At 34.6% G+C, this 27,088-nt stretch overlaps 5 protein-coding genes across 8 annotated transcripts; 4 read left to right on the forward strand and 1 right to left on the reverse strand.

The window, feature by feature from the left end:
- Positions 1-1,268: 1,268 nt before the first annotated feature.
- On the forward strand, positions 1,269-6,897 carry LOC108216588 (protein TPX2). Of its 4 annotated transcripts, none has more exons than XM_064092767.1 (16): positions 1,269-1,555; positions 1,746-1,865; positions 2,864-2,999; positions 3,555-3,663; positions 3,898-3,948; positions 4,041-4,159; positions 4,255-4,339; positions 4,464-4,526; positions 4,746-4,796; positions 4,920-4,978; positions 5,568-5,706; positions 5,783-5,845; positions 5,992-6,054; positions 6,158-6,202; positions 6,274-6,382; positions 6,480-6,619. In XM_064092767.1, coding segments are annotated over exons 1-16 (1,365 nt in total). In that variant the 5' UTR covers positions 1,269-1,404; the 3' UTR covers positions 6,482-6,619. The 4 variants fall into 4 exon arrangements, with proteins under 4 accessions (XP_063948837.1, XP_063948838.1, XP_017244880.1 ...); XM_064092768.1 differs by having other exon boundaries at positions 1,270-1,555; positions 6,274-6,350; positions 6,480-6,645; XM_017389391.2 differs by having other exon boundaries at positions 1,271-1,555; positions 4,062-4,159.
- A 1,865-nt stretch (positions 6,898-8,762) lies between these two features.
- LOC108217900 (cytochrome P450 704C1) lies at positions 8,763-10,938 on the forward strand. Its single transcript, XM_017390805.2, has 6 exons — positions 8,763-9,143; positions 9,246-9,461; positions 9,551-9,835; positions 9,949-10,281; positions 10,372-10,572; positions 10,662-10,938. The coding sequence occupies exons 1-6, from the start codon at positions 8,781-8,783 to the stop codon at positions 10,842-10,844; spliced, it is 1,581 nt and encodes a 526-aa protein (XP_017246294.1). The 5' UTR covers positions 8,763-8,780; the 3' UTR covers positions 10,845-10,938.
- A 3,081-nt stretch (positions 10,939-14,019) lies between these two features.
- Positions 14,020-17,004, forward strand: LOC108215882 (cytochrome P450 704C1). The gene is made up of 6 exons (XM_017388491.2): positions 14,020-14,519; positions 15,128-15,343; positions 15,430-15,714; positions 15,818-16,150; positions 16,449-16,649; positions 16,727-17,004. The coding sequence occupies exons 1-6, from the start codon at positions 14,160-14,162 to the stop codon at positions 16,907-16,909; spliced, it is 1,578 nt and encodes a 525-aa protein (XP_017243980.1). The 5' UTR covers positions 14,020-14,159; the 3' UTR covers positions 16,910-17,004.
- A 105-nt stretch (positions 17,005-17,109) lies between these two features.
- On the forward strand, positions 17,110-20,879 carry LOC108215881 (pentatricopeptide repeat-containing protein At5g66520). Its single transcript, XM_017388490.2, has 2 exons — positions 17,110-18,875; positions 19,190-20,879. The coding sequence occupies exon 1, from the start codon at positions 17,111-17,113 to the stop codon at positions 18,737-18,739; it is 1,629 nt and encodes a 542-aa protein (XP_017243979.1). The 5' UTR covers position 17,110; the 3' UTR covers positions 18,740-18,875; positions 19,190-20,879.
- Positions 20,880-23,362: 2,483 nt separating this feature from the next.
- LOC108216882 (uncharacterized) lies at positions 23,363-26,449 on the reverse strand. The gene is made up of 4 exons (XM_017389741.2): positions 25,819-26,449; positions 25,606-25,715; positions 24,355-25,410; positions 23,363-24,271 (listed from the first exon to the last, which is right to left on the reverse strand). Exons 1-4 carry the CDS (start codon positions 26,057-26,059, stop codon positions 23,567-23,569), a joined length of 2,112 nt encoding a protein of 703 aa, XP_017245230.1. The 5' UTR covers positions 26,060-26,449; the 3' UTR covers positions 23,363-23,566.
- Positions 26,450-27,088: the final 639 nt, after the last annotated feature.

Below are 27,088 nucleotides of genomic sequence, written 5' to 3' on the forward strand. Positions count from 1 at the left end.
TATTCAATTGCTTTCAATTCCACAAATTTCTTTCAAATTCTCTTTAAAAAATAATAGAATAACTCAAATCTAATTCTCTTTTCTGTCATCATTTTAGATTTGAAAATCATATCCTTCGTCCTCTGTTCCATTCCACCAGTGAGAAGTAAGACTTTGAATAGCTTATAGCTGGTTGTTTTGTTGCTTGTATTTGTATCTTTTTCGGTAATGATATTGTTGAGGCCCAAACTACTAAGGCCCAAATACAAGAAGAAAAGCCCGACCCTGGAAGGAAATACCTGAAGCTGAAAGGGGTGGGTTTCCAACTTGAGAAAAGAACCGAAAAATTGCAATAGAATATAGATATATTGGTAATTTTATTCATTGTAGTTGTGTTTTTTCGGTAAGGTAATATAATGTAGAATTATTTCGGACTAGATAAGAATAAGAATAAATTGATCTTTCTAATATTGATAGTGACAATTAAAAGAATAAATTCAAAATTTAATAAATATTCTTTCAAAATGGATCCTACTTTTTCTCTACATGGGTGAATAAGAGTAATACTTCAGTATCTTCTATTCCTATCCCATTATCTAGAAAAATTACTGTTCATAAGATTACTAAAATGCCCCCACAGCACCCAGTTATGGTGGTGTTTGGCTACGGCTTTTAAGCCGACTTCTAGCTTATAAGCCAACTTCTACTTCTTGCGGAGTGTTTGTGTAAAGAAGTTAGAAGCACTTCTGGCGACTTATAAGCTGAAATTTTGGAAGTTAGAAATGCTAGCTTTTTTTCTTGACTTATTTTTTTTTCGAAATTTAATTTCACAACAATGTGTAGGATCATTCTAAAATATAGTTTATGATATTTTATTATTATTTTAGCAATTTTTATACCTAATAAGTCGTGAATTTTAATGAATTTATCCAAACACTTAAATAGCTTATAAGTCCAAACCAACTTATCACTTATAATCCACTTCTTTACTTTAAGCAATAAGTCGCTTCTTTTAAGCCCAGCCAAACGGCCCCTCCTATATAAGACAGCACCATTTGACAAAAAATTGAAATTGGAGAAAGTAATGAGCAGGGGTATTTTGGTCATAAAAACCGGCGAATAGAAACAAAACGGGACCCACGAATTCAAAAAGAAGCTACAGCTAGTAGGCCTGGCGCTACATATATAAATATTGGACGTTTCACTAGTTTCCATCCATCTCTCCTGTTTTGATTACCAGTGTCTTTGTTTGTATAGCTGTACGCTTATTTAAACGAAAAATTCGGCGGACTAGTCTCCATTTCACTCTTATTTCATTCCCAATCAGCACAATCACCATCTTTCTAGGGTTTCAAAAACCCTCACCATAAATATAATTTAATTTAATGAAATCCTGCTGTTTCTTCGTCTAGAACTTGGTGAATTATGGACGAAGAAATGCAGGATTTCGTTGAGTTTGATCCTGATTACGAGTTTGATGCTGCTCGTTTCTACGATTTTACTCGCCTCGAATCATTTTCCGAAGCAGAGGAAGCTCAGCTTTGGTTTCGATTCGCTCCTAGCTATCCGCCTTCTCGTAAGTCTCCACATTTTATTAAACTTTATATTGTTTGTTCAATTGATTTTGTTTTTTTGATTATCTACGCATTTTGTTTAGTCGGACTATGATTTTAGTAGTGGTTAAATATTCCTGTTTGTGTTTGGTGAGTTGATTTTCTGACTGTTTTGAGTGGCTGTGTTTTGATTGTGGCATCGAAACGTTGTAGCTTTTAATGTGAAAGTGAATTGGAGTGAAGATTGCGCGGTGGCGGAAGTAGTTGATTGTATGTCTTCTGATGGTGGGGATACTTCAGAGGGTGGTTCAACGAGAGAGATAGAGGATGGAGGTGAGTGTTTAATTCACTTGCGATACTTATTGGTGAATGAATTTAGTTGCGTGCTTGTGTAATGTGGTTTGAGTACATTGTTACTGTTATGTGACTATGTCTATGCGTTGAACTGCATTCATGTGGAATTTCGAAAGTGGTGTTTTAGCATTAATAAACGTGTGTTTTTGGTCTCGATTTATCCAGAAACTTCTAAAATTCCATATCGTTTTTGTATGGATGGCTTAACATTATTCACATAACTAAAGAGTATATACTGCGGGGTTAGTTTTACTTCATCGACGTAGTTGAACTGAGCATGTGTTAACATTGCATCCGATATGTACATCACTCATAGCAGACCTTGCATCATATATGTATATCACTCATATCGGACATTACATCAAATATGAGATGATGCTTATTTCGCACACAAATAAATATGGCATGATACTCATTTACCGATTTTATAGATTGTTATACTAGTATATGTTTACATGGCAATATCTGTGCTGATCATCTGTCTCATATGAGATTGAGTCGGCCTGTAAGAACCTTTTCAGTTCCACGAGAAACTTTGCATAAGCATACACAACATTTATCTTGGATGCTTGAAGTTAAAAGTGTTTATGCTGATTAGACTCCTTTGAACTTCTTGCTAAAGACAGAGGGAGATTATTTTGTTTCAGTAACTTATATATAAGCTTTTGCCCTTAACTCTTGATTCTGAAATCCTGCAGTGTTTGCACATATTGATGATCCAGATGGATTAAGACTGACTTGTTACTTGATCCACGAGTAACTGTTAAATATGTTTATGTTTTCTTAGTGAGTGTTGCTGTATATTCTCACTAAGGTATCATTACTGACAAGTGCTTTGTTGTTTGATTCTTCTGTGATTAATGCAAGTGAGTGACCAGGATAAGTTATACTTCATGATGCTTTATATATCTACCCTCTGTTCATTATATCTATCTGTTTGTAAAACCTTACCATCATGACTTGTCGATTACCTGCAGGTAGCGAATATTATACTGAGATAGATCCAGATATTGAAAAATTAAAGAGCAAGCCTTTGTCTAAATCATCCAAATTAAAGACTTCAACATTTATGAAACCGACTGTTAGTCATTTGGCCAAGCAAAGTAAAGAAAGGTATGTGTAACTTGAATAGTAATTTAGTTGGTCCCATTCATTGTTTTTATACATGATATACATGACGGGTCATGTTCAAGCGAGAACTATTGGAGAGAGAACCATAGAATTCTTACCTTATTTCTAGTATTAGGTAGGGTTCTGCAGCAGGACTTAAGTATTAGTTAAAGTTCTGCAGCAGAACTTCACATGCAAAAAAATGTCAATATCTATGTATTATATTTTAAAATTATTTTTGAACACACACAACGATGAAAAAACATGAAAAATACATGTATTTAGATTTAGATTTTTCATTTAGATTTAGATCCTAAAAATCTATTTAAAATTTAGGGTTCTGCAGCAGAACCTTAGTGGTTCTATGGTTCTGTTTTAAGGACTGGTTCTCTCTTGAGCGCGACCATATACATGATATGACATTCCTTCAACTCAGATTTATGTCTATATTACATTATGGTTTGACATTTGTTTACTCTTTTGTCGTAATTCTTCACGCTATCACTTGGCCGTGTAACTTGTAAGCTTTGTCTCATTTTGTTTAAAATTTAATTTCAGGTCACAAAAATTTGTAACTAAAGCATATGAGAGAGACACACTGATTCAACCTGGATTTGAATGTGAAGCCACTAAAAGACAAAAGCTAGAAAGTGGCTACCAGCGAAAGGTGCATTGAACAAGTGATTCATGATTTAAAAAGATTACATAATTCTGTGCAGTAAAATAGAGAAAAATTTGTTACTGATATATATATATATATTTGGACCGAGCTGTACTAAATAATCCCTAGCAGTAGACCTAATGTTTAATTTTGCTGTCTTTGCTTTATATGGTATCCTTACTGATAGATCATGCACAAGGTGGTTATTCAGATCTAATAGTCCTTTACTTTTCTAACCAGGTTGCTCAGCTTAAACACCATGCTCCATTGTCCCACAAATCATCGAAAAAGGTAATCATTTTGCAATAATCAGTCCAATAACTTGAAGCTTTGAATAATCAAGTAAATGCATCAAATTTATCCAAATTTATATATGGTACTAGACTTGTTGCCTGCTATCACAGGTTGGGTCGGTTGAGACAAGTTCTATAAATCATAGGAGTAAAGTTACTATTCCGAGAGAACCTGACTTGGAAACGGCACAGAGAGCAAAAAATCGTAGGTATATCAACTTCTTCTAGGATTATTCAGTTATTTTATCAGTAGCGGAAAGTTCATGTCATAACTAGTACTTCTGGACGACTTGTTCCTGGTAAGGTTTCGGCCCAAAAATGCATCTGAAGGATGTCAACAAGGAGATCAGCTTCCATATACCTTCAAAGCACGGCCATTGAACAGAAAAGTTGGTACCTCAAAATTATAACTTTATGTATTAGTTTTATTGGATGACAGGGAGAACTAGAATATCTTGTTTTGACACTTCATTTTATCTTTAACTTCCTAACTATACCTTCTGGGTTTCTCAGATCCTGGAAGCCCCTTCTTTGGCTCTTCCTAAGAGGAGCAAGCCAAAGTCGCCAGTGTTTCAGGTGATATGCATGGTGTTTATATGTGAATCTTGAATTTAATTTTATGGCCCAAGCCTTTCTAAAAATTATGCTTATAAACTGTATGATTGTAAATGCAATCATTTACATGGGTTGAAATAAATCAGAAACTTCATTAGAATGGTGGGAGTACTGTTTTATATTTTAAGCTACTGGACAGTGATATCTCATTCTTTTCTATTTACAACTTTTACTTCACAGATGTTTCAGTTAAAGACAATGGAAAGGGCTATGCAACATTCATCTGCTAGTGTAGGTCCCTTGAGTTTGAATTATCCTGCTTTTCTCTATGCAAAATAAAATTAAACTTTCATTATATTTTTCTTGATAAACTTGTGGTTCCAGTCTTCTTAGTACATTAATGTGTTGTTGCAGGTATTGAGTGCACATGATCTTAATTCTGTTATATCAAGTGAAAGCACAAAGGATAATGGGTTAGATAACTTTGGTTCTTTAGCTTTGTTTTCTGTCCTTCCGCACTTCTTCATATAAATTGTGTAGTAATATCATATATTAGGCATGTTATCTTAGTCCCCTTAGTTAAATACTATAGAACTGAAATTTTCTACAAGTACATGAGCTTGAAACTTCTACTTTTCAATTTTCATAAATCCATGCTGTTACCCTGCCTGCACTCAATCCTAGTTATCTAACATCCACATTTCATGTGTTCAAGTGTTGGATTCGGGCAAAGCATGGTAAAGTTGACATCTTTTTGGGCCAAAATGAAGTGTCCTTAGTCCTTATCCATGACCTTGGGTTAAGTGTCTGAAGCAGGCAATTGAGCTAAAATAAAGAGCCGGGTAAAACATAATGGAAGTTTAAAGGGGTTATTTTGATGTCATACTGTCACTTTGAACGATACCTAGCTATTTGTTCATTTATTTAGTACCATGAAATTAATTTCCTTTCCCATCTCATCCCTATCCCAGCTGGTGTTATTTTAATCATTAGGAAAGTAAGACACCATACACTGCTTGGTAAATATGGTTTCTTCTGACCTGCTTTAGCTATGTATTTCAGGCCATTGTCTGAAAGTGCTTTCGAGCAGAACCATGAAGCATTGGATAGGTTTAAGGCTGGATTCTCTAATAAAAAGTTTCCTAGTAAAAGACATACTCGTGTTGTTTGGAATAATAAAAATGTGCCGAATATTCCAACAGTAAGTTGCTGGTCATGATTATAATTAACTTTATTCTTTTAATATAAAGAGGTGTTAAATTTATCGAACTCTGTAGGATTTGAAGGAGCCAGCTGAGAAGCAGCCTTCCGAAATTCCACCAATAGAGTTGTTTAATAAGGTATCTTACAGATATAGTTTAAGCAAATGTGCAAATCCAAAAGCCACGGAACAGATTGGGTCTAGTGTTACTTTTAGTTGGAATTACAACTTTTATTAGAGCAATATGTTTGTTGATGCTATTTCTACCTGCATGTTTTTTTCCAGCTCTCTCTAAAATCTGAATGTGGAACATCGATATACAAGTCAAAATCAGACCAGGTGACAAAGGTTAGTTTACCAGATATTTTATGCCATTTATTTAGAAATCTACTATGTGTGCTGTACTCCAAGAATTCCAGTAATAACTGGTCAATTTTTTTATGGATCATAGCGTTCAAAGGAGAATAAACCAGGCTCTATCCAACATGAATTTAAGGTAATTTGTGAAATAATTTTGAGTAAAAGATCACAGTGAATAATTTTCTGATTGTGAATGCTAAATCACAGAGAATTCTTGGCAAGGTGAACAACTGCGAGGGTACTAGAATGAATCCTGATATTACATACCAGCACCACATGAATAGGTATATAGTTGTAGGATCATGGGCTAAACCCTGTAAGCAATGTCCTTCCTTATATCCCTTGGACATCTATCTAACTTATAATATATAAAAATTGCTTCTCCCTTTTACATGAAATCTGTTATATCTCAGGAGTTTAGACATACGCTGAGACAACGGGAGTTCCTTCCTTTGGCATGGAAACATCTAATGGCCGAGTTTGGCCACTTTTTTCTGGAAGCTTTACCAGTTCCTAAACAGACTCTGGGTTTGGCGGCAATGTTTAAATCATACTAAACCTCAAATATAGAAAATTATTGTACAGTGAGTATATCACCATTGAAGTTCAGTTTCTTCCATCCCCCTTCAGCTTATACTTGGTATATCCATGTAGGAACTTTTCCGTCCCCTTTTTCTTGTTAAGTTATAAATAGTACCCGTTCGCTTAGAAGAAAAAGCATATAGGAAATTTGAAATGTAAATACTTGATTATTAAGAGAAAGTCTGTACAATTACAAGCTTTGACTTTTGATGTAGCAATCATCAAATTGCAAGCTTTGACTTCTTTTCAGCCTCTTGTTTATGATTACCAGATCATGCCACAAAATCTCCTTCACTTTTAATTAACCTTTTTTTTTGATTGAAGATTGAAGTGCGTATAATTTTGTTGATGAGTTTAATAAGAGAATTGGGGCGTTGACGCGGTTTTAAGTGGTTGCTAAGTCGATCCTTAATCACTTGTGGCAATAAAATTAGTATTTTCCTGTAAATACGATATACCACAGCCTGCTGTGTGAAGTTCTTTTTGGTAGCGTGCCAAATAAACAATGTAATTTTTATAATTATTGTAGTTTTTTTAGTACGATGAACGGATTGCTCAATCTTTAAACTTCTTACTCCCTCCGTCCCTATTTATCTGTCCACTTTGGAAGTAAAAATTTGTCCCTATTTATCTGTCCATTTATACTTTCAAAACTAATTTAATGATAGTTTTTCAAATATATCTTCATAATTTCAATTTTCAAGGCTTGACTTATTTAAAACTTGGTTGAATTCATGTTTTCAAGACATAAAGTAGGGGTATTCCATCATTTTCAAGATATTAATTAGAGGTATTTAATGAAAAAGTTCATACAATCAAGGACACCTTGGTATGTGTTTTTTTTTCCAAAATGGACAGATAAAAAGGGACGGAGGGAGTATTTAGTAACATTTAAAGCATCCGCTCTGTTTAATTTTGTTAAATTCCAAGTCAACTTCTGGAATTTATTATTTTTTGCAAAATTTAGGTGCACGTGGTTGTAAAAATTAAATACCAATCGATATTATTATATTGAAACTTTAAGAACACTCAGTTGCATATGTCGTTCTTTTTACCCAAAATCAATTATGTATATATTATTATAAAATTGAATAACAGTTTCAAAACGATTTTTTATATCTACAACGAAAAAAGTAAAAAGAAAATGGTGGGATTGTATGATAAATGCACCTTAAAGTGAGTAATTAATTTAAGACATAGTATATAAAATGCACACTAAAATACAAAATAATGAAATTACAGGCTTTGTTAAATTTATAAAAATGCACGTAATACACGCTTTTGGTTGAGTTTGTACTTTGTTTATCGTATTATCAATTATTTATATTTAATAATTATATATTTTTTTTGGCTAAGGAAATTATTTATAATTTAAAAATAATATGTTTTATACACTGTATAAAAATTAAATTTCAGAATCTTTACTCCAAATTTATTATAAAGGCATTAAATCCAATTTTGATCAAGTATTTTACTGAATAGTCTAAAGTGGAGTCGTAAATGAGTTCGAAAATGACTACTCACCCAATCTATTTCTACAACACTAATTCTAGACGTATTGATATATATTTAATTTATGTCGATACTCATAATTGTTAATACTCAAATCATATCTAAAATAATATTAATGGATAGAATCAGACGAACTTGGTCTCAAGTACATTATTAATATGAATGTAAGTCGTCCAAGTTGTTGGTCTGAGAAATAAAAATTAATGTGGTAGTACAAGAAATTTAGAGGCTTATCTGTTGAATTATTTATGAGTATCACATATAGTGTTCGTATTTTTTTATTAAATTTCAAAAGATGATGGAAATTTTAAATTAACAAATTAATGATAAGATTTCATTTTAATGACTCTGGCTCATTTGTAATACGAGAGTGCATTATTATTTTGAAAGATGAAAATTAAATCCAGTCACACTTCTACAAAAAAATAACGAAAAGCTAATTAACGGCATTATTTTGAAACACAGAAAATAATGCTGGCTACTAATCTGTATACTTGAAAGTTTGATCAATTTTTTAAATTTGGAATAAATTACGATCACTAAATTGTAATTTACTCGTTGACATCAAAAAACTTATAAATAAGTGATACCGTAGGCGTAGCTTATCTTCAGAGCATAATATGATGAAGTCAATAATCTTTGCTGCTGCGATACTTGTATTTCTTGGGATAGGTTTCCAAGAATCAGCACTGTCTTTAATTCGAGTTTCAGTCGGAACTGTAGTCTTGGCTATTACGGGAATAGTCGGAGTGATTTTTGCAAGTTATGTGAAACAAGTTTACTATAAGAAGAATAGGCCACCTGTGGCTGGACCGGTCTTTCTCCAGTTGTTAAACTTCGATAAAATATTTGATTATCTCACTGATCATGCCAAGAAGAACATCACTTTTCGTATGATTGCTCCTACTCACAGTGAAATTTATACTGCTGATCCTGTTGTTGTCGAGTATATTCTCAAGACCAATTTTCCGAATTATGAAAAGGTGAAAATACTTAATTTTTTGCGGTTATGTTTATTCTGTATTGTGCATGTCTTAATTATGTATGTCATCGTTCACTCGAAAACCCATTTTTTTTATTTGAAGGGGCCGCGCAATATTCGGATCTTTTATGATCTTCTCGGGGAGGGAATTTTTGCAGTGGACGGAGATAAATGGCGCCACCAGCGGAAGCTTGCAAGTCATGAGTTTTCGACAAGAGTCTTGAGAGATTTTAGTACTGTTGTATTTAGAAAAAATTCTGCGAAACTTGTTTCACATATTTCTGAAATAGCCACTGGTAAAGAGGTGATAAACTTGCAGGTTAGTTTGTGCCCTCATTGTTAGACTCAGTAAAGTAAAAGGAGTTGCTTTTGTTATCTACTTATTTTTGAATCTTGATGTTTTGTCAGGATTTGTTCATGAAGTCAACTTTAGATTCGATATTTAAGGTGGGGTTTGGGTTCGATCTGGATACTCTGTCTGGCTCTGATGAATCGAGTAATCGGTTTATGAAAGCCTTTGATGACTCCAATAACCTTGTGTTCTGGAGATATGCTGATTTAGTATGGAGGATCAAAAGGCTTTTCAATGTCGGTTCTGAAGCTTCTTTGAGGGAAAACATTGTAGTCATTGACAACTTTGTTTATGACCTCATCCACCGCAAGAGGGAGCTGATGAATTCTGAAAAGCTTGATGTGAGTTAACTTTAAATATCTAATATCTAAGAAACTGGAAACTAGATGATGATTTAATTGATCTGATATCCTCAGTTTAAGTATCTAATACTATGTTTCTTTGTCGGCAAAAGGGTGGGAAAGAAGACATACTTTCGAGGTTTCTTGCTGAGAGTAAAACAGATCCTGAGAACATGACTGACAAATATTTGCGAGATATAACACTCAGTTTTGTTATTGCTGGAAAAGACACTTCAGCGGGAACACTTACTTGGTTCTTTTACATGTTGTGCAAACACCCGTTGATTCAAGAAAAAGTGGCGCGAGAAGTGAGGGCTGCAACTCAAACTGAGAGTAGCTTTACAGATGAGTTTCATGAGAAATTAACTGAAGCTGCACTGGATAAAATGCATTACCTTCATGCAGCTTTAACCGAGACTCTCAGACTCTATCCTGCAGTTCCTGTGGTCAAGTTCCATACACCTTTACTAATTTATCTTTTCGTAAATTTTAAGTAGTTGAAAGTGTAACAGAGATGAGTTCAACTTTGATTTCAGGATGGCAGGGCTGCCTGTGAAGATGATATTTTGCCAGATGGATTGGAGGTGAAGAAGGGAGATGGTGTGACCTACATGGCTTATGCAATGGGAAGAATGCCATCAATTTGGGGAGAGGATGCTGAGGAATTTCGACCTGAAAGATGGCTTGACAATGGTGTATTCAAACCGGAAAGTCCATTTATATTTACTGCATTCCAGGTCTGAAAAACTCTGATATCAACTTTTCTTGTTAACCTAATCATACATTTTGTGTTATACACACTTTCATTTGTATACTTTGCCTGCAGGCTGGGCCTCGAATATGCCTTGGCAAGGAATTTGCTTATAGACAAATGAAAATCTTAGCTGCCGCTCTTCTCTACTACTTCAAATTCAGACTGGCAAATGAGGATGAAGAGGCTACGTATCGGGTCATGATGACTCTTCACATGAGTAAAGGCCTGCATCTATATGCAATTCCCCGGAAATAAGCGTTTAGAATTGCAAATGGCTGGTTAATTGTACTGCACATATTGCTTGTAATGAAAACTCAAAGAATGTACTAGTATTATGTAATTTCCAACACTTTAGGCCTGAGTAGATCTCTTCCTCCGAACACTTTCACTTCTGTCCAAGTCGCGTAAATAGTATTTTCAAATAAATGATTGAAACCTTATAACACATGGCGTGAAAATTGAAATCTTCTTACCGATTCTTTACGAGTATGCGAGAAAAACTCCCTCCGTCCCGACTCTTAGTATAAGGTCATTATTTTGCCCGTATTTTGACTCTTATAAAATATTATTCTATAATATTTTTTAATTTTTTTTTAATTAAAGTTTAAATGCCAATTTCTTATTTTGAAAAATTATTATAGAACTATATATTAAAAAAGACTTAAAAAACGTATCAAAAAATAATATATACAATTTATTAAGACGGGAGAATATATTAATAATTTCCAACTAGGATTTTATGACAGGAGATGCTCTCGAATAGTTTAGTGGTTGTTTAAGTCAACAGACTCAATACAAAATTATTTCAAAAATGAAATACTAAGTTTTTTATATACACACATTTCATCAGCTTTCCAACGTGAAGTTTCGGGGGGAGCGTGCCAACTACATAAACATGCTAATAATAAAAGAAAGAGTTTCTGTGCTATACATTTTTCTTCTATCAACTCAACCAATTTATTAATTTATTTCAAGTTTGGAAGCATGTTAAATTAAATAATAACTCAAAATATTATCGGAAATAAAATCATAGAGGAAAAGCAATAAGTGTGTACACATTTTTCAAAGCAATCACATGTGTAAATAACTGAATTTCTGACCAAACATAACTGAATATTAAATTTACTTTTTATGTTAATATTTTGAAACACTCGAACACGGGACCTTTACCAACATAAACAAAATAGACGTTAATATCTATAGTTGTCAAAAGGAAAAAACCATGGTTCTGCTCCTATTTTAGATAAATATTAAAATTAAAATTTAAAAATTAAATTACTTTTATAAGGCGGAACTGGAATCAGAAGAATACCAAAATTCATACACTAAAATACATAGGCATACTGTAGGTTGTTGGGACTCGCCAATTTAGAAACAAAATTTATGTGGTACAGGACAAAATACTGGTATTATATTGCCATCTACTTATATTAATAATATAATAATCGAACAAGATAGACTAGTAGGAATGTATTGATATAGTCTATTATTTTAACAAATGGGTTATACTTGCTCGTTGATAATATCATCTGGTATTGTACCATGAGCCGTTTGAATGAGCTTAAAGAAAAATATTTAAGTGACTAAAATTAAGGAGTAAATTAAGATTTATAAGTGATTAAATTATTTAGAAATTCAAAATTAAAGGTTAGGATTCTCATCTTATAAATGCTCTCACTTTTTACGCAAATAATTAAGAAAAGTCTCAACTTTTTATAAGTGCTTCTCACTTTTTAGACAAACAGTCAAAAATAAAAAATTGACTTTTTATCAAAAAGACTTCAAGTCTATTAGCCAAACGAGCACCGTGATCAGATCTTTAAAATAAAAGTGTATCAAAATAACGAATATACAATTTCAATCAAAATTTTATCAATTTAACTATAAAAAATCAAATAACACAAATAAATTAGGAGGGAGAGAGTATTATTATTAGAGTAAATCTTAGCGTACATACTAATTCACTACTAACTCACTACCTAGTTTTTAGGGTAAACACGTGGCCCACTTTCTCACGTTGTTTCACACCCTGTTATCATTTTTTCCTGTATTTTAATAACTCCATATTTTCAGTTTCAGCCAAATCTTCACTTTCAACTTCATCTAAAAAAAATTACCTATAAGAATTTGACTTTACAAAATATTTATCGACCGTAATATAATTATATTTCAATATATAATATATACTTATATAAAATTATATTTTGTCATTTATTTTTAAAGTTCAATATTATTTAACTAGAAAAATATGTGTGTGTTTTTATTAATAAAAAATTGTGATAAATAAATTACTTAAATAGTAAAAGAAGGAAAAATAACTAAAACACAATAAATTTATCATCTCATATAAAATTATGATATATAACACCTGATTTAAAAATATAATAATTAAGATGATTCTTCTTCACAACAACATAGTTGTACAGGAAAATAAACACATAATTAGCATACCTCCATGATTTCCAATATTGGTTTTTAAATTTAATACACTGATTCTCAAAAAAAAAAAAAAAAATTTAATACACTGATTTTACATATTTTAGAGATGATTACTTAAAAATTAAAATTGTACTGTTTAACATGCAAAGAAAGTCCCAGGGAATGAACAGAATGATAAAACACATAAAAACATAGGAAAGAGCTGTAGGCCTGTAGACTGTTTTTTCCTTCTTATACTATTTAACTAATTTCTTTATCAGATTTTTTTATTAATAAAAGCATACATATATTTTTCTAGTTAATAATATTAAATTTTGAAAATAATTTTTGACACACGATACAAGATAAATTTATTACTTAATCATGAAATATAATTATATATATATATATATATATATTATATATTATATACTAAAATATAATTATATTACTGTCGATAAATTTTTTGTAAAGTCAAAATTTTATAGGAGAATTTTTTTAGATGAAGTGGAAAGTGGAAATTTGGCCCCCACTAAAAAATAAGAAGTTATTAAAATACAGGAAAAATGATAACAGAATATGAACAAGTGAGAAAGTGGGTCACGTGTTTACCCTAAAAACTAGGTAGTGAGTTAGTAGTGAATTAGGATGTACGCCAACATTTATTGTTATTATTATATGATGAAATAAGTAACTTACAACTCCAAGGGCTCTCTAAACAAGCTCCTAAGTCTAAATTTTAGGAGCCTACTCTCTCTCCTTTCTTTTAAAGAGCATCTAGTAGCTCTTAACTCAATATTATATTATTTTCTCTTCAATCTTCTCTCTCTTTTTGTTAACTTTTTCCTCTCATTTATATAAAATAAATATAAAATGTGAATAAGGAGCCAAGTATAAAGAGTAGCATTGGAGTTCTCACGTTTTCTAAAGTATTAACTTACTAGGAACCACATTTTATATTATTGTTTAAGGAATGATTTAGGAGCATTGTTGGAGATGCTGTGTTGAACTTGTATCGTAAAGAAATGAAATGAGTGAGACATGCTAACTTTTAATATTATCTACTTATAATAACAGCAACAGGCCCACGTTCAACGAAAACTACTCTTATAAAGCACAGACTAATAGTTAAGCTTATTTTAACATGATACGATGAAGTCAATAATCTCCGCAGTTGTAATCCTCGTTTTTGTTGTAATGGGGTTTCAAGAATCAGTAGTATCTTTGATCCTAGCTTCTGTTGGAGCTTTACTCTTGGTTGTTGCAGCAACAATTGTAGCGCTTCTTGTAAGTTATGTCATACAAGCTTACTCCCAGAAGAACAGGCCACCTGTGGCTGGCCCAATCTTTTCCCAGTTACTAAACTTCGACAAACTCTTTGATTTTCTCACTTATCATGCCAAGAAGAACATTACTTTTCGTATGATCACTCCTACGCACAGCGAGATTTATACTGCTGATCCTGTTAATGTTGAGTACATTCTCAAGACCAATTTTCCCAACTATGGAAAGGTGAGATACTTGTGTAGTTATGTCTTTGTACTTGTGTTTATTTTGTGGGGTATGATTCTTTTAAGTTAACTATGTGTATTGTGAACATGTCATTTATGTCATGGTTATGTGATGATATGCTCATTCACTCGAAAACCCATTTTTGGATTCGAAAGGAGATTAGTAGATATCAATTTAACTTCGACCTTAATATTAAGAGTGAATTTATTTGGTAATTTCAGGGTAGAAGTATATCATGGCTGTCATATGTATATAGGTTCATCTACTAAAAAACAATTTTGAGATTGAAAACTAGATCTCAATAGGGGCTCATTTTGGAATCAATGTGCAAACTGCAACCTTATGATTTTAATGAATTAGTGAGGATACTAGGGGTTCTCCGGTTTCCATATTAATTAGATTATATATGTATATATATAATTGTATCTCGCTCGAAGATCCAAAATTTCGAATGAGGTTCCTAGGATTAGATCAGTACAGAGAGTACACAAAGTAAAAGTACTTTTGAGAATATATGGGTAGATGTATTGGAATTTAATTGAAATTTAAAACTTTACTAAACTGGTATTAACTTGAAAATCAGCCATGTTATTTGATTTTTGTTTCAGGGAGCATACAATCTCGGTATCTTATATGACCTTCTTGGGGAGGGGATTTTTGCAGTGGATGGAGATAAATGGCGCCACCAACGGAAGCTTGCAAGTCATGAGTTTTCGACTAGAGTCTTGAGAGATTTTAGTACTATTGTTTTCCGAAAAAATGCTGCAAAACTGGTTTCACATATTTCTAAAGCAGCCAACGGGAAAGAGGTGATAAACTTGCAGGTTTGTGCCCTCATTATTAGACTCAGTCATACTAAAAAGATTTACTTTTGTTATCTGCTTATTTGTATCTTCATGTTTGTTTATAGGATCTATTCATGAAGTCAACTTTAGATTCAATATTTAAGGTGGGCTTTGGGGTTGATCTGGATACTTTGTCTGGCTCAGATGAATCGAGTAATCGGTTTATGAAAGCCTTTGATGACTCCAATAACCTTGTGTTCTGGAGGTATGCTGATTTAACATGGAGGATCAAAAGGTATTTCAATATCGGTTTTGAAGCTTCTTTAAGGCAAAACATTGTAGTCATTGACAACTTTGTTTATGACCTGATCCAACGGAAGAGGGAGCAGATGAAAATTGGAAAGCTTGATGTGAGTATAACTAACAAACTAGAAACTGGAAACTAGTTTGATGATATATTTTATCTTATGTCCTCATTTTAAGCTTCTGATATATTTCTTTTTACGCAAAAAGGGTGGGAAAGAAGACATACTTTCGAGGTTTCTTATTGAGAGTAAAACAGATCCAGAAAACATGACTGACAAATATTTGCGAGATATAACACTCAGTTTTGTTATAGCCGGAAAAGACACTTCAGCAGGCACACTTACTTGGTTCTTTTACATGTTGTGCAAACACCCGCTGATCCAAGAAAAAGCGGCCCAAGAAGTGAGGGCTGCAACTCAAACTGAGAATAACTCTACGGATGAATTCCATGACAAATTAACTGAAGCTGCACTGGATAAGATGCAATACCTTCATGCAGCTCTAACGGAGACTCTCAGACTTTATCCAGCAGTTCCAGTGGTTAAGTTCTATACACCTTCACTATTTTATCTGTTTATAATTTCAGTAAAACATAGAAGTAAACATGGATAGCCTCTGGGTATAGATATTGGGAGAGTACTTGTATCAAGATAATTTCACAACTAAAACATAATTCAATGTTATCTATACCTCTAGTTTAACGGCAGAGTTTAACCCTAATTTAAGTTGGAACTGCATAACTACAATGTTTCTTCCCCTGTAAGAAAAAGTAATGACCTTATTTCAAATTTATCTTTCCATGAATTTGAAGTACTTGAAAGTGTAACTGTGCTTGTAGGATGGCAAGGCTGCAGGTGAAGATGATACTTTACCAGATGGATTCAAGGTAAAAAAGGGAGATGGTGTGAACTACATGGCTTATGCTATGGGAAGGATGACATCAATTTGGGGAGAGGATGCTGAGGAATTTCGACCGGAAAGATGGATTGACAATGGTGTATTCAAACCGGAAAGTCCATATATATTTACTGCATTCCAGGTTGGAAAAACCCTTAATGTAATCAAATTTATTTATTTTCACTTTCATTTGTTGATGATTTTACTTTGACTGCACAGGCCGGGCCTCGAATATGCCTAGGCAAGGAATTTGCTTATCGACAAATGAAAATTTTAGCTGCTGTTCTGCTCAACTCTTACAAATTCAGACTGGCAAATGAGAACGAGGAGGCTACATATCGGGTCATGCTTACTCTTCACATGAGTAAAGGGCTATATCTTTACGCAATTCCTCGTCAATAAGCATCTACTTTAGAATCTGGAAGGGCTTGTTAAGTTCATTGCTTGTAGTGAAAACTCTAAGAAAGCTTATTCTGGAATGTAATATATTTTATCTAGCTAGTTATTGCATTATTTTCAACCTCTTCCGAACAACTGTTATATCTACTTCAGGTCTGCGTACATCTCACTCTCCGTCTCAGTGTACTCTCATATTTGAAAACAATGACTGAAACCCAATATCTAGTGTTAAAGAACACGATCACACGCTTGTTACAACAATGCAAGAACATGAGAGAGCTGAAAAAGATTCATACTTTGATTGTAACATCACCTCTCTTATCGAAAACTGACCATTATTTTCTAATTTCTCGTTTGCTCTTTTTCTGTGCAATGTCTGCTTCAGGTTCTCTTAGTTATGCAGCTAATTTGTTTCAAACAATTCAGAATCCGAACCTCTTTATGTATAACGCTATGATCAGAGCTTACGCTTCGAAAACGATGAATAATATTGATGGAATTAATCCATACAGGGGCTTCTTTTTGTATAAACAAATGCTGTATGATGGCATTGCTGCAGATTGTATCACATTTCCATTTCTCCTGAAAGAATGTGTGAGAAGACAAGATTATGGTGCTGGTCGAAGCATTCACAGCCAGATTGTGCGATACGGAGTTCATGGTGATGTTTTTGTTGGAAATTCAGTGATAAGTTTGTATTCGGCTTGTGGGGATGTGGATAGTGCAAGGAAGATGTTTGATGAAATGTGGGTGAGAGATATTGTTTCTTGGAATTCGATGGTTATTGGGTGTTTAAGGTGTGGTGAGCTTGATATGGCGTTGGAATTGTTTAGGAGAATGAGTGAGAAGAATGTTATTACTTGGAATTCGATGATTACAGGTTTTGTTCAAGGAGGTCGGCCAAAAGAGGCTTTAGAATTTTTCCAAGAAATGCAGGTTTTAAGTGATGATATGGTGAGTCCAGATAAGTTTACTGTTGCTAGCACGCTTTCAGCTTGTGCATCGCTTGGTGCACTAGATCATGGTAAGTGGGTGCACAACTATTTGGTGAGAAGTGGGTTAGAATGTGATATGGTTGTTGGGACTGCTCTGATTGACATGTATGGCAAATGTGGAAGCGTGAAAAGAGCCTTTGAGGTTTTTGAGGAAATGCCAAACAAGGATGTTTTGGCATGGACTGCTATGATTTCAGTGTTTGGATATCACGGGTATAGTGTAGAGGCATTTCATCTCTTTAGAAGAATGGTTGCAGTCCGTGTGAACCCAAATTCTGTGACATTTGTAGGATTACTGTCAGCTTGTGCTCATACTGGTTTAGTAGAGAGAGCCCGCTGGATTTTCAACATGATGGAGAGCGTTTACTTAATTAAGCCGAAACTCCAACATTATGCTTGCATGGTTGATGTACTTAGCAAAGCTGGGCTGTTTAATGAGGCCGAAGAGCTTATTAGAGACATGCCCATGGAACCAGATGTGTTTGTTTGGGGTGCACTGCTTGGAGGCTGTCTAATGCATGGATATACTGAGCTGGGAGAAAAAGTTGCTAATTGCTTGATTAATATGCAACCTCTAAATCATGCTTTTTATGTTACTTTATGTGATTTATATGCCAGAGATGAGAGATTTGATGATGTTAAGAGAACTAGAACCGTTATGCTAGAGAGAGGGATTAAAAAGGAACTTCCAGGCAGCAGTATGATTGAAGTTGATGGCGTTGTTCATGAATTCTCAGTCAGAGGATCTTCTGAGGTTGTGATACAGGAACTAGAGTGCATCTTGTACATTTTAAGCAATGAGATGAAGAACACAAGAAATTTAATTGAAAGCGAATGATGTGTACATCTGGAAATTGATACTCTGGACATGCTTTAGTGAATATCCATTGAGAAATATACATTGTCTTGGCTGGATGGCACAAAAGTTTAATGGACTAAATATTCTGAATGTTTTAAGTGCTTGTAAAACTGAGGTCAGATCTTTTTCTTTAATCATATTTTTTTTTTTCTTTAATCATATTTTGATGCTTAACTATGTCGAATTGTAGATGCCAGTGTCTATGAATTAGTCTGTTCAATGCTATCATTATTGTAGACAATACAGTTTATAGCTCATAAACTGATAAGAGTAGCTCCATTAATTTTTGATTAACATCTATGCCAGGGCTCAAGTAGTGATTTCTAAGAACATGTAGACAACACTATTTTCCTGTTGCCTTCTATAGTGTCAATTATTTGTGTGATCCGTGCAGTGGATTACGGTAACACAAACTTTTATGTTTTGCAGGATGAAAATTCAGTGCCACCCAGTGCTTCAGGCAACAATCATACTTCCAGCTTCTCCTCCTGCAATGGACATTTACGGTGGATCACCTAGAAATGTTCCTGCGATGAATGAGCACAATCAGCAGCCCCATGCTGTTAGGGAAGGAAGAAGAACATTCCAAGTCAAGGAAGAGAAGAGGGACTTGGAACAATCCCAAGGGAAGAAGATTACTGGACCTGGTCGGACTGGCTGGATGTGATGTGGATTGTGGATAACAGAACTTAATAGTAGCTTAAAAAATGATGAAGCTATGAGGTGATGACTTCCTGCACTTCCAGGTATTTTTTGGTCCCTGTTTTATTTATTTCTTGCTAAATTGTTTGGTCCATGTTTAATTCTTTCTTGTAAACACTTCACTTTTTAATTCTATTGTATAATTCCCTTTAAGTGTTAGTTAATCGTATAAATATTGGCAATCAGAAGTTGGTATTCTTGTTTATTACTATCACATGCATATTCAGATTTCTTAATATGTATTGTCTTCAATATACAACAAAATTATTTGTGCATCCTGACCTTACATTCGTAGAAATTAACACTTACATCTGGAGTCTGTAAGATCCATTTGGAGTCTGTAAGATTTCAAATAAGCCAAGGTATTGAAGTACAACCTTTTCCAATGCAGGATCATTCATCAAGTTGACCTTAAAACAGGATTTTATGTTTAGTTGTTTTAGTCCCAACCACCAACTCAGGCTCAACTGGGCCCATTTAATAATCATACGCGTAATGGCATAGTTAGTTTGACTGTTAATAAGAGATCTTCTTGCTCGGTTGGCTTTTTGCCGTGCCCCATTTAAAACAAAAGCTCAAGCTGAATAAGAGAAAGATCTCCTTGGCTTGGCTCTTTTATGACCAAAGGGTTTCTAGTTACGTGTAAATGCAGATATAAAAAGTAAAAGATTGGTATAGTGATATCTGATTTATAAGTGTAAAATATTTCAGGGAGAACTGCATAGTTGCATTGATTTTATATAATGAACAAAGCTATAGCACGGAATTAGAATTACTTAGAGGTAATGAAAAAGGGAGAAATTTAAGGGTATGCTTGTTTAATGGGATTATATCCCTGCTTTTGAAACTTAAAGGAATATCATCCCCAGAGGTCATGACGATCGACTCATGTACTCTAAACTTATATATTATCCAGCAACTAGATTTCGACAATCTCTTTATTTTATGTGATTATTACCTAGTGGGAGATGGTATTACAGGATATCCAAATGAAGAACTAGAAATAACCAAAAATTGTTCATGTAATTCATTCAAGGGATTAAGTGTAATAAAAAGAGTACTAATCATTTTAGTAAAGGATCATAGTCATTGTAAACAGACATAGCCGAGAGTGGAAGTAATATTTAGAGAGATATATGCAAAAATGTGATTGGAAAAGATTGTTTTTAGGGGGACTACTAGATGGAGAAATCCGAGGGATGAAGGAAAAGAATTTAGGGTGCAGCCCTCAGGTAAGATAAGTTCATCTAAGAATTAAATAAAAAAAAACTATGGTTATATTCTGATAATCATGCCATCTATAAAAGATCAGTAATAGAATATTATGGGCTGGATTTGTGCTGGGACATGAAGGGTTGGAACATAACTCGGTAAGCTAACACCCTATATATCGATGGAAATGAGTGATGCCAGGTGAAAACATTGAATATTAGTTGACGAACAAAAACAAGTATTTTATAATTGTTAATCAGGTTGTGTATGGATGTTAACACACTAGTTCAGTACAACATTACTTGCAGTTTGCTTTCAGTGTATTCATTGATTGGTACAGTGTGCTTGCTTCTGCATACTTATAGTAATGGTTCAAATGGATGTGAAGTTATATATAATTTGACCTGATAAATGCACAATACATGAATGGATATACTCCTATATTATTAGATTGTTGAAATAAATCCTTCATATTGATGATCACTGCCGGCTGCAGTCAGTTTGCATCCAAACTGTGTGTCAACAAATTATTATTATTAGTTGTATTAATAATTACAAAAATAATATCTGCTAGCATACAAATTAGACTACAAGTATGAAGTATTACGCATGCTACAGTACCACTCTGACTCCGCCATGATTACCTGGGTAGCTGGTCTGAATATCATATGAGTTAACACTCAAATACACACTGCCTTTGTTAAGAATTATGTAGATGAACCAGAGATTTGAAATTGGAATGGTTTGCCCGGGGAATATGAAATTGAGTAGTTATTTCATTAGGTTGGTTTACCGAAAATTCTGGCAGTAGCATCTGGCCATTATAATGTGGTAAGTTTTCAGAAGACAATGTAGCAAGATGGATATTGATGGTCTGATCAGATTCTTGTAACCTTTTATTGCTGTAGTAAATTTGGCAGGACTGGTTCCACATTCTGGCATGCCATTTATTTGTTGATTAATGTAAGCAGGAGGAAGAAAAATGAAGGTCTCTGTTTAGGGTCTCTAACATGGTTCCATGTATATATAGTACTTGATTCTGGCATTAAAACTGGTAGGTAGACCTATCCAACTTGGGAACTCAGGACTTAACATTTAGATCATAATAGGATGAAACACTCCCACGATTTATGCTACAATAGTCTTTGTACGGTGGAATATAATCATGTATGATGTTGAAGTTGTATAAGCCATTTTTCATCCGGGATTGGACTTGCTTAGTGTAAGTCCTGCTGCTTCGTAAATGAATTCCTAAACTCAGATAAAAAAAAAAATAACTGATGATTTTTTAATAATTTAAATTATTAGGACATCTTCGAAATTACCAATCATCCTCTATTTTTTTGCTGACCACTAGTCATTTCTTATTTATTTTCTGGTATAAAAAGTTCATTTACCTTCTCATCTATGTTTTCTACAATTTTTGGTCCATGCTATTTCTATTTATTGGTTCAAATATATTATTAAAATTAGACCCAGACTAATGATCATAAATCACTAGGATCTTTAGAAATCACTCCCTCTGGAACACGGGTCGTTTGATATTTAATCACATTCCTAAATTTTTGATTGTTTAATAAAAATTATTATTTTTAAAATTTTATTTTTCTAAAATATAACATTGATCATATAGTATTTTTATTAAAAAAAATAAAATTTCAAAAATACTCAGTCTAATTATGTGATAAAAAAAACTTAGAATTATGTGTCATACCTGCAAACGACCTATATTTCAAAAAAGAAAAAAGTGAGAATATTATTTTATAATATTTACGATAAATAAACTAGAATACTGCTCGACTTGAGCTAAATTCTTCCCCGTTCATTTTTTGTCACTTGAAACTTACGCAATGCTAAAATTCGGAGAGTGGTGCGAGTCCCAAGATAAAGATGAGATGCCCCTATTTCTTCTGGTCAGAAATTGAAGATTGGTTTGGCAGTGTGGATTGCTTGTAAAATGTACCCCACCACTTACTGCAACTGAGGAAGCAAACAAGGCCATTCAATACGTTTCTCCATCAGAGTTAGCTAGCAGCCCCTTGGTAAGCAAATTATGAGTTTGAACAAGAGGACAACACTTTCAACCTCCATCTAACGCTCCATACGGGTCGGGTAGGGCCGGACTCTATATCATCATAAGCCTATAACATAAAGATTGAAGCATCTTTCACCATTCTGGACCAGGCATCAAAATGCATGGATTCAGGATCTCTGTACGTGTGGACAAAGCTGTAATCAACATTGTTGCCTCATGTAGATCCTACATCACTAATGGGGATAATTAGTCACGTTTGTTTCTTTCCTTTTATCAGCACTGGTTGGTTGATTGCTGATTATGAGGGAAGCCCCATGTTCCCTCTTCACAAATTTATGTTCGGTTATTCGGTTTGAAGGTTCGAGTCTCGGTAGAAACACGTAATGATCAGAAAATATTATTATCTTCATTCGTAAATATATGTCTTTCTATTTTTTTTAGCATGTATGTTAAAGTGTTTTGTTTATATTGTTTAAAATCTTTTATTTTAATTTTTTATAAAAAAATATTACATCAATATGTTTATTCATAAAAAAATATTTGAAAATAACAGTTCTAGTTTTATGGTCAAAGCACTTCAAAATATGTGGTAAAAAATGAATAGGCAGATATTAAAAAACAGAGTAATAAATAAATTACAGCAGTAGGAAATCTTAAATCAAATTACCCATTACTCATTAGTCATTACTAACAGTGATAATTAACAACAAAAATACATTATCAGAAAAAAAAACAATAAAAATATATACAGAGGAGGCTAAGTCGCAAAAGCAGGACTAGCATCTCATCACGTGAACCCCATCGGCAGCCCTGCATGTGAGCGAGTCAGATCCTGTTTTCTTTGTTTTTTTTCTTAATTATTCTAATTTTAATCGTACGGACACTAAAAGTATGTGCAGCGTCTCATGCATTAGCCCATCCAAAATGTCACCTTCAACATCTCCTACTATCCCATCACCAAATTCTTCTTCATACGCATCCCTTTCCCTGCTTCCACTCAAATCTGTACCTATCAATCCGTCGATATCTTCTAGAACTCGACAGTCCGCTGAGGGTAAGCTTCTGATTCTCCCGCACACCGTGTTTATCAGCTGACTGCCAGATAGTGGATACTCAAGACACATGACAATTTTCCCTTTCTGGTAATTATTCCAGGGCTTGAGATTCAAATATGGTCTCAGAATTCCCGCGAGGATCTCATCGGCTACGTCAAACACGAGCTGACACTGGCTGAGAGTACTTGTTTCGGAGAGCCTGAGGTGGTGGAAGATGGAGGGGTCGAGAGGGTGGGAGGGGGAGTACCAGTTGGTGATCGAGACGGCTGCAGGGGAGTCATGAATGCCTGTACGTTCTAGTATTTTCGAAATGTACTGGCGCAGATGATCTCCGGTGGTGGTGGCACTGGAATTGGTGCAGGGAGTCACGAGGTGGGGGACCGTTGGCTTAGGCCCTTTCTGCTTGCACTTACTTATCTGGCTCAAACAACTAGGACTAGGAGGACCATTTCTTGATGAATTCTTTGTCTGTGACTCTGATGACTTATGCTGCTGCCTTTGTCCCTCCTATTAACACACACACACATAATTAAACGAAATTAATAAAAAATTGTAAGAAAATTAACAAAACATAATAAACTTTTAAGTACCTGTTGATGAGGTAGCCTTGTGGCTCTTTTGATTGTGAGAATAGTAGGGACGTTTGCCAGTGGGGTGCTTCTACTGCATTTCTGGTCCGGAATTCTAATATGCCTTGATGGTTTCGGCCTAGATGATGTCGATGACTTGACGAATGACTCTTCTTGTTTGGTCCGGATCAGATCCGAACTTTGTGGCACCAAGAGCCGTGAATTGTACTTCTGATCATTACTAACCTTTTTACCCACATTCTGTTGGATCCGCTTCTCTTCCACCACGACTACTGGCTGAGCCTTTACACTGGAAGGGCCTTTCGCGGATTCAAATTGATTATCTGCGAAAGGACTCAATGGTAAGGGACAGAGTTTTGGTGAATGAGTTGAGGACATGCTTTTACTCTTCATATCCGAGAGTTTCAGCTTTGGAGAACAAGAATTTTTTTGATCATGTGATGATGATGTTGGCTTTTTTGACTTGAGAAGCACAACATGCTGGTCTCTTCTCTGGTCAGATCTGTTTTCAACAGTGTTTGTAATGTCTCGCCCAACTCTTCTGCTGACACTTTCTTTGAATTGTTTCACTATCTGTTTCGCATAGTGTCCCGGACTCATATTCTCCTCTCCTTGTCTTCCAGCAGCCGCATTGATCTTCGCTGTCAAGAACTTCGAGAACTCGAACTCATGACCCGATAACTGACTGTTCTCCTTGTTACTCTGCAGCGAAAACCTCTGGTCCACGTCTGATCTCCTGGCTGATGAGGCCGATGTCCTCGGCGTCTCGGGCAATGAGCGAGTGCCCGTGTTGGCCTCATTCGTGATGTTACGAGGGAGGCGTCGTTTGTTTTTCGAATAAACTAAATGTGACTTCGAGGAGGAAAGGTTCGAGGTGGAGGAGGAGGAGGAAGGCCGAGGAGAGGACGTTTCCGGGAGGAGATCAAGACCCATTAACCGAGCTACAAGCGTCGGGGTCTTGGTTCCTGCCGGAGAGCCACTCGTATATGCACTTTCCGACGAAGATGACAAATCTTGATCGGTCGATACCCTTGTTTTAATTTGTATACCACCCATCTGAATTTTTAAACACATCAATTAGTACTTGACCAAAGAACAAATCCAGCTAACTTTATTATATACAGATCTAACCATAATTATTACCTCAGAAATATTAATCATTAGCATCATTAGCAATATGCTTAAACATAAACAAGTTGCATTACTTAAAACAAAAAGGCTTCGAATTTAAAAAATATATATAAATAGTACCGGAAGTTGTAGGCTTTGTGGGTTATTAACAGATGAAGAAGACGATAAGACAGCCGCTTTGATATTGAATGTATCTTCCATTTCCAAACTATTCCTGGGCGCCACTACACCTGTAACACCACAAATCAGGATTCAGGTGCCATTCGGATCACGAGATTTCAACCCAGTCAACGAGAACTAAAACCGAGACTAATACAGAAAAATGAATATTACCTTGGAGAGGCGGGGGATGATGATCAATAGTGGTGCTGCTGGAGCTAGCAGAAGAGTTGAAAGGGAAGTTGAAGTAGTGATTAAAGTCAAAGAGCTGAAAGACGGCGTTCATGCAGCCAGAAGGACTTCTTGTTGTAGTACTACTGTTGTTTCTGTCAACTCCACCTCTCTTTCTTGATCTTTTTCTGTTACTTTCAGCCCCACTGTGACTGCTCAAATTATACACCCAATCCCTCCCCATTTCTCACTATTTCTCCTACTATTAATCCACAGTCAACAGAGAAATGAAACAGATGAGATTGGCAGGGACTCAACTACAAACTATTTGAATTTGTTGAAGCACAGATATTAATAGGCTAGAGCAGAAAACACCAAACAAAATAGTAGTATTATAATAGGGTGATGCTGAAAAGCCGGATCCATCAAAACCTCAACTCTAACGGTTACAAAGTTTTGATTTCTGGGCAAGAATTTATGTACTACTACAGCTTATAAACTATTCACCACCCTTGTACCTCAGTGACCATGTCTTCACATTGCCATGGAGTATTAAAAATAATATATAATATGCTAGAACTACAAGTGTACTGTGATGAACAAGGAGATGAAGTGAGAGATAACTCAGATAAGGTATTTTGGGAGTTTAAAACTGAGCTTGTATATACTCCCTCTGTCCCTCTCATTTCTTTACAGTTACTATTTTGGGATGTCCCTCTCATTTCTTTACATTACCATAAATAGTAAGTTTTTTCAATCATTACACCAACTATCTTCCCCCACTATCTCATATTTAACAATAAAAACTACTATTACACTCACTACCTTCCTCCACTATCTCAAATCTATTATTAAATATTGATGGGTCCCACCATTTTACCCACTTTTCATCTAACTTTACTCATCTTTCATATATTGTCTTGGTCTCCGTGTCCCCCTCCAATGTAAACAATTGAGGGGGACGGAGGGAGTACATATTTAAAATGGTTTACCCTACCCTGGCATGTTTTGATGATAGTGTATTTAAGTTGGTTTAGTATTATATAAATATATTATTGGGAATTGAAATGGAGAGGAGAATGCAGCAGGGAGATGGATGACGAGATATGACCAAACCTCCCTATCTGTCTCTTGGGCGACCAACCACCAACTATAAGATGCAGATGCAGATGGGTGGGTTCCGCCTTTTTTTGAATTTTATCTAGTCGTTAACCCCTCTTAATCACCTTTTCAAAATTTTCATTTTTTGCCTTTTTTTTTATATTGAAGTAGT

This window comes from Daucus carota, chromosome 4 (genome assembly GCF_001625215.2).
Source record: "Daucus carota subsp. sativus chromosome 4, DH1 v3.0, whole genome shotgun sequence".
NCBI lineage: Eukaryota > Viridiplantae > Streptophyta > Magnoliopsida > Apiales > Apiaceae > Daucus > Daucus carota.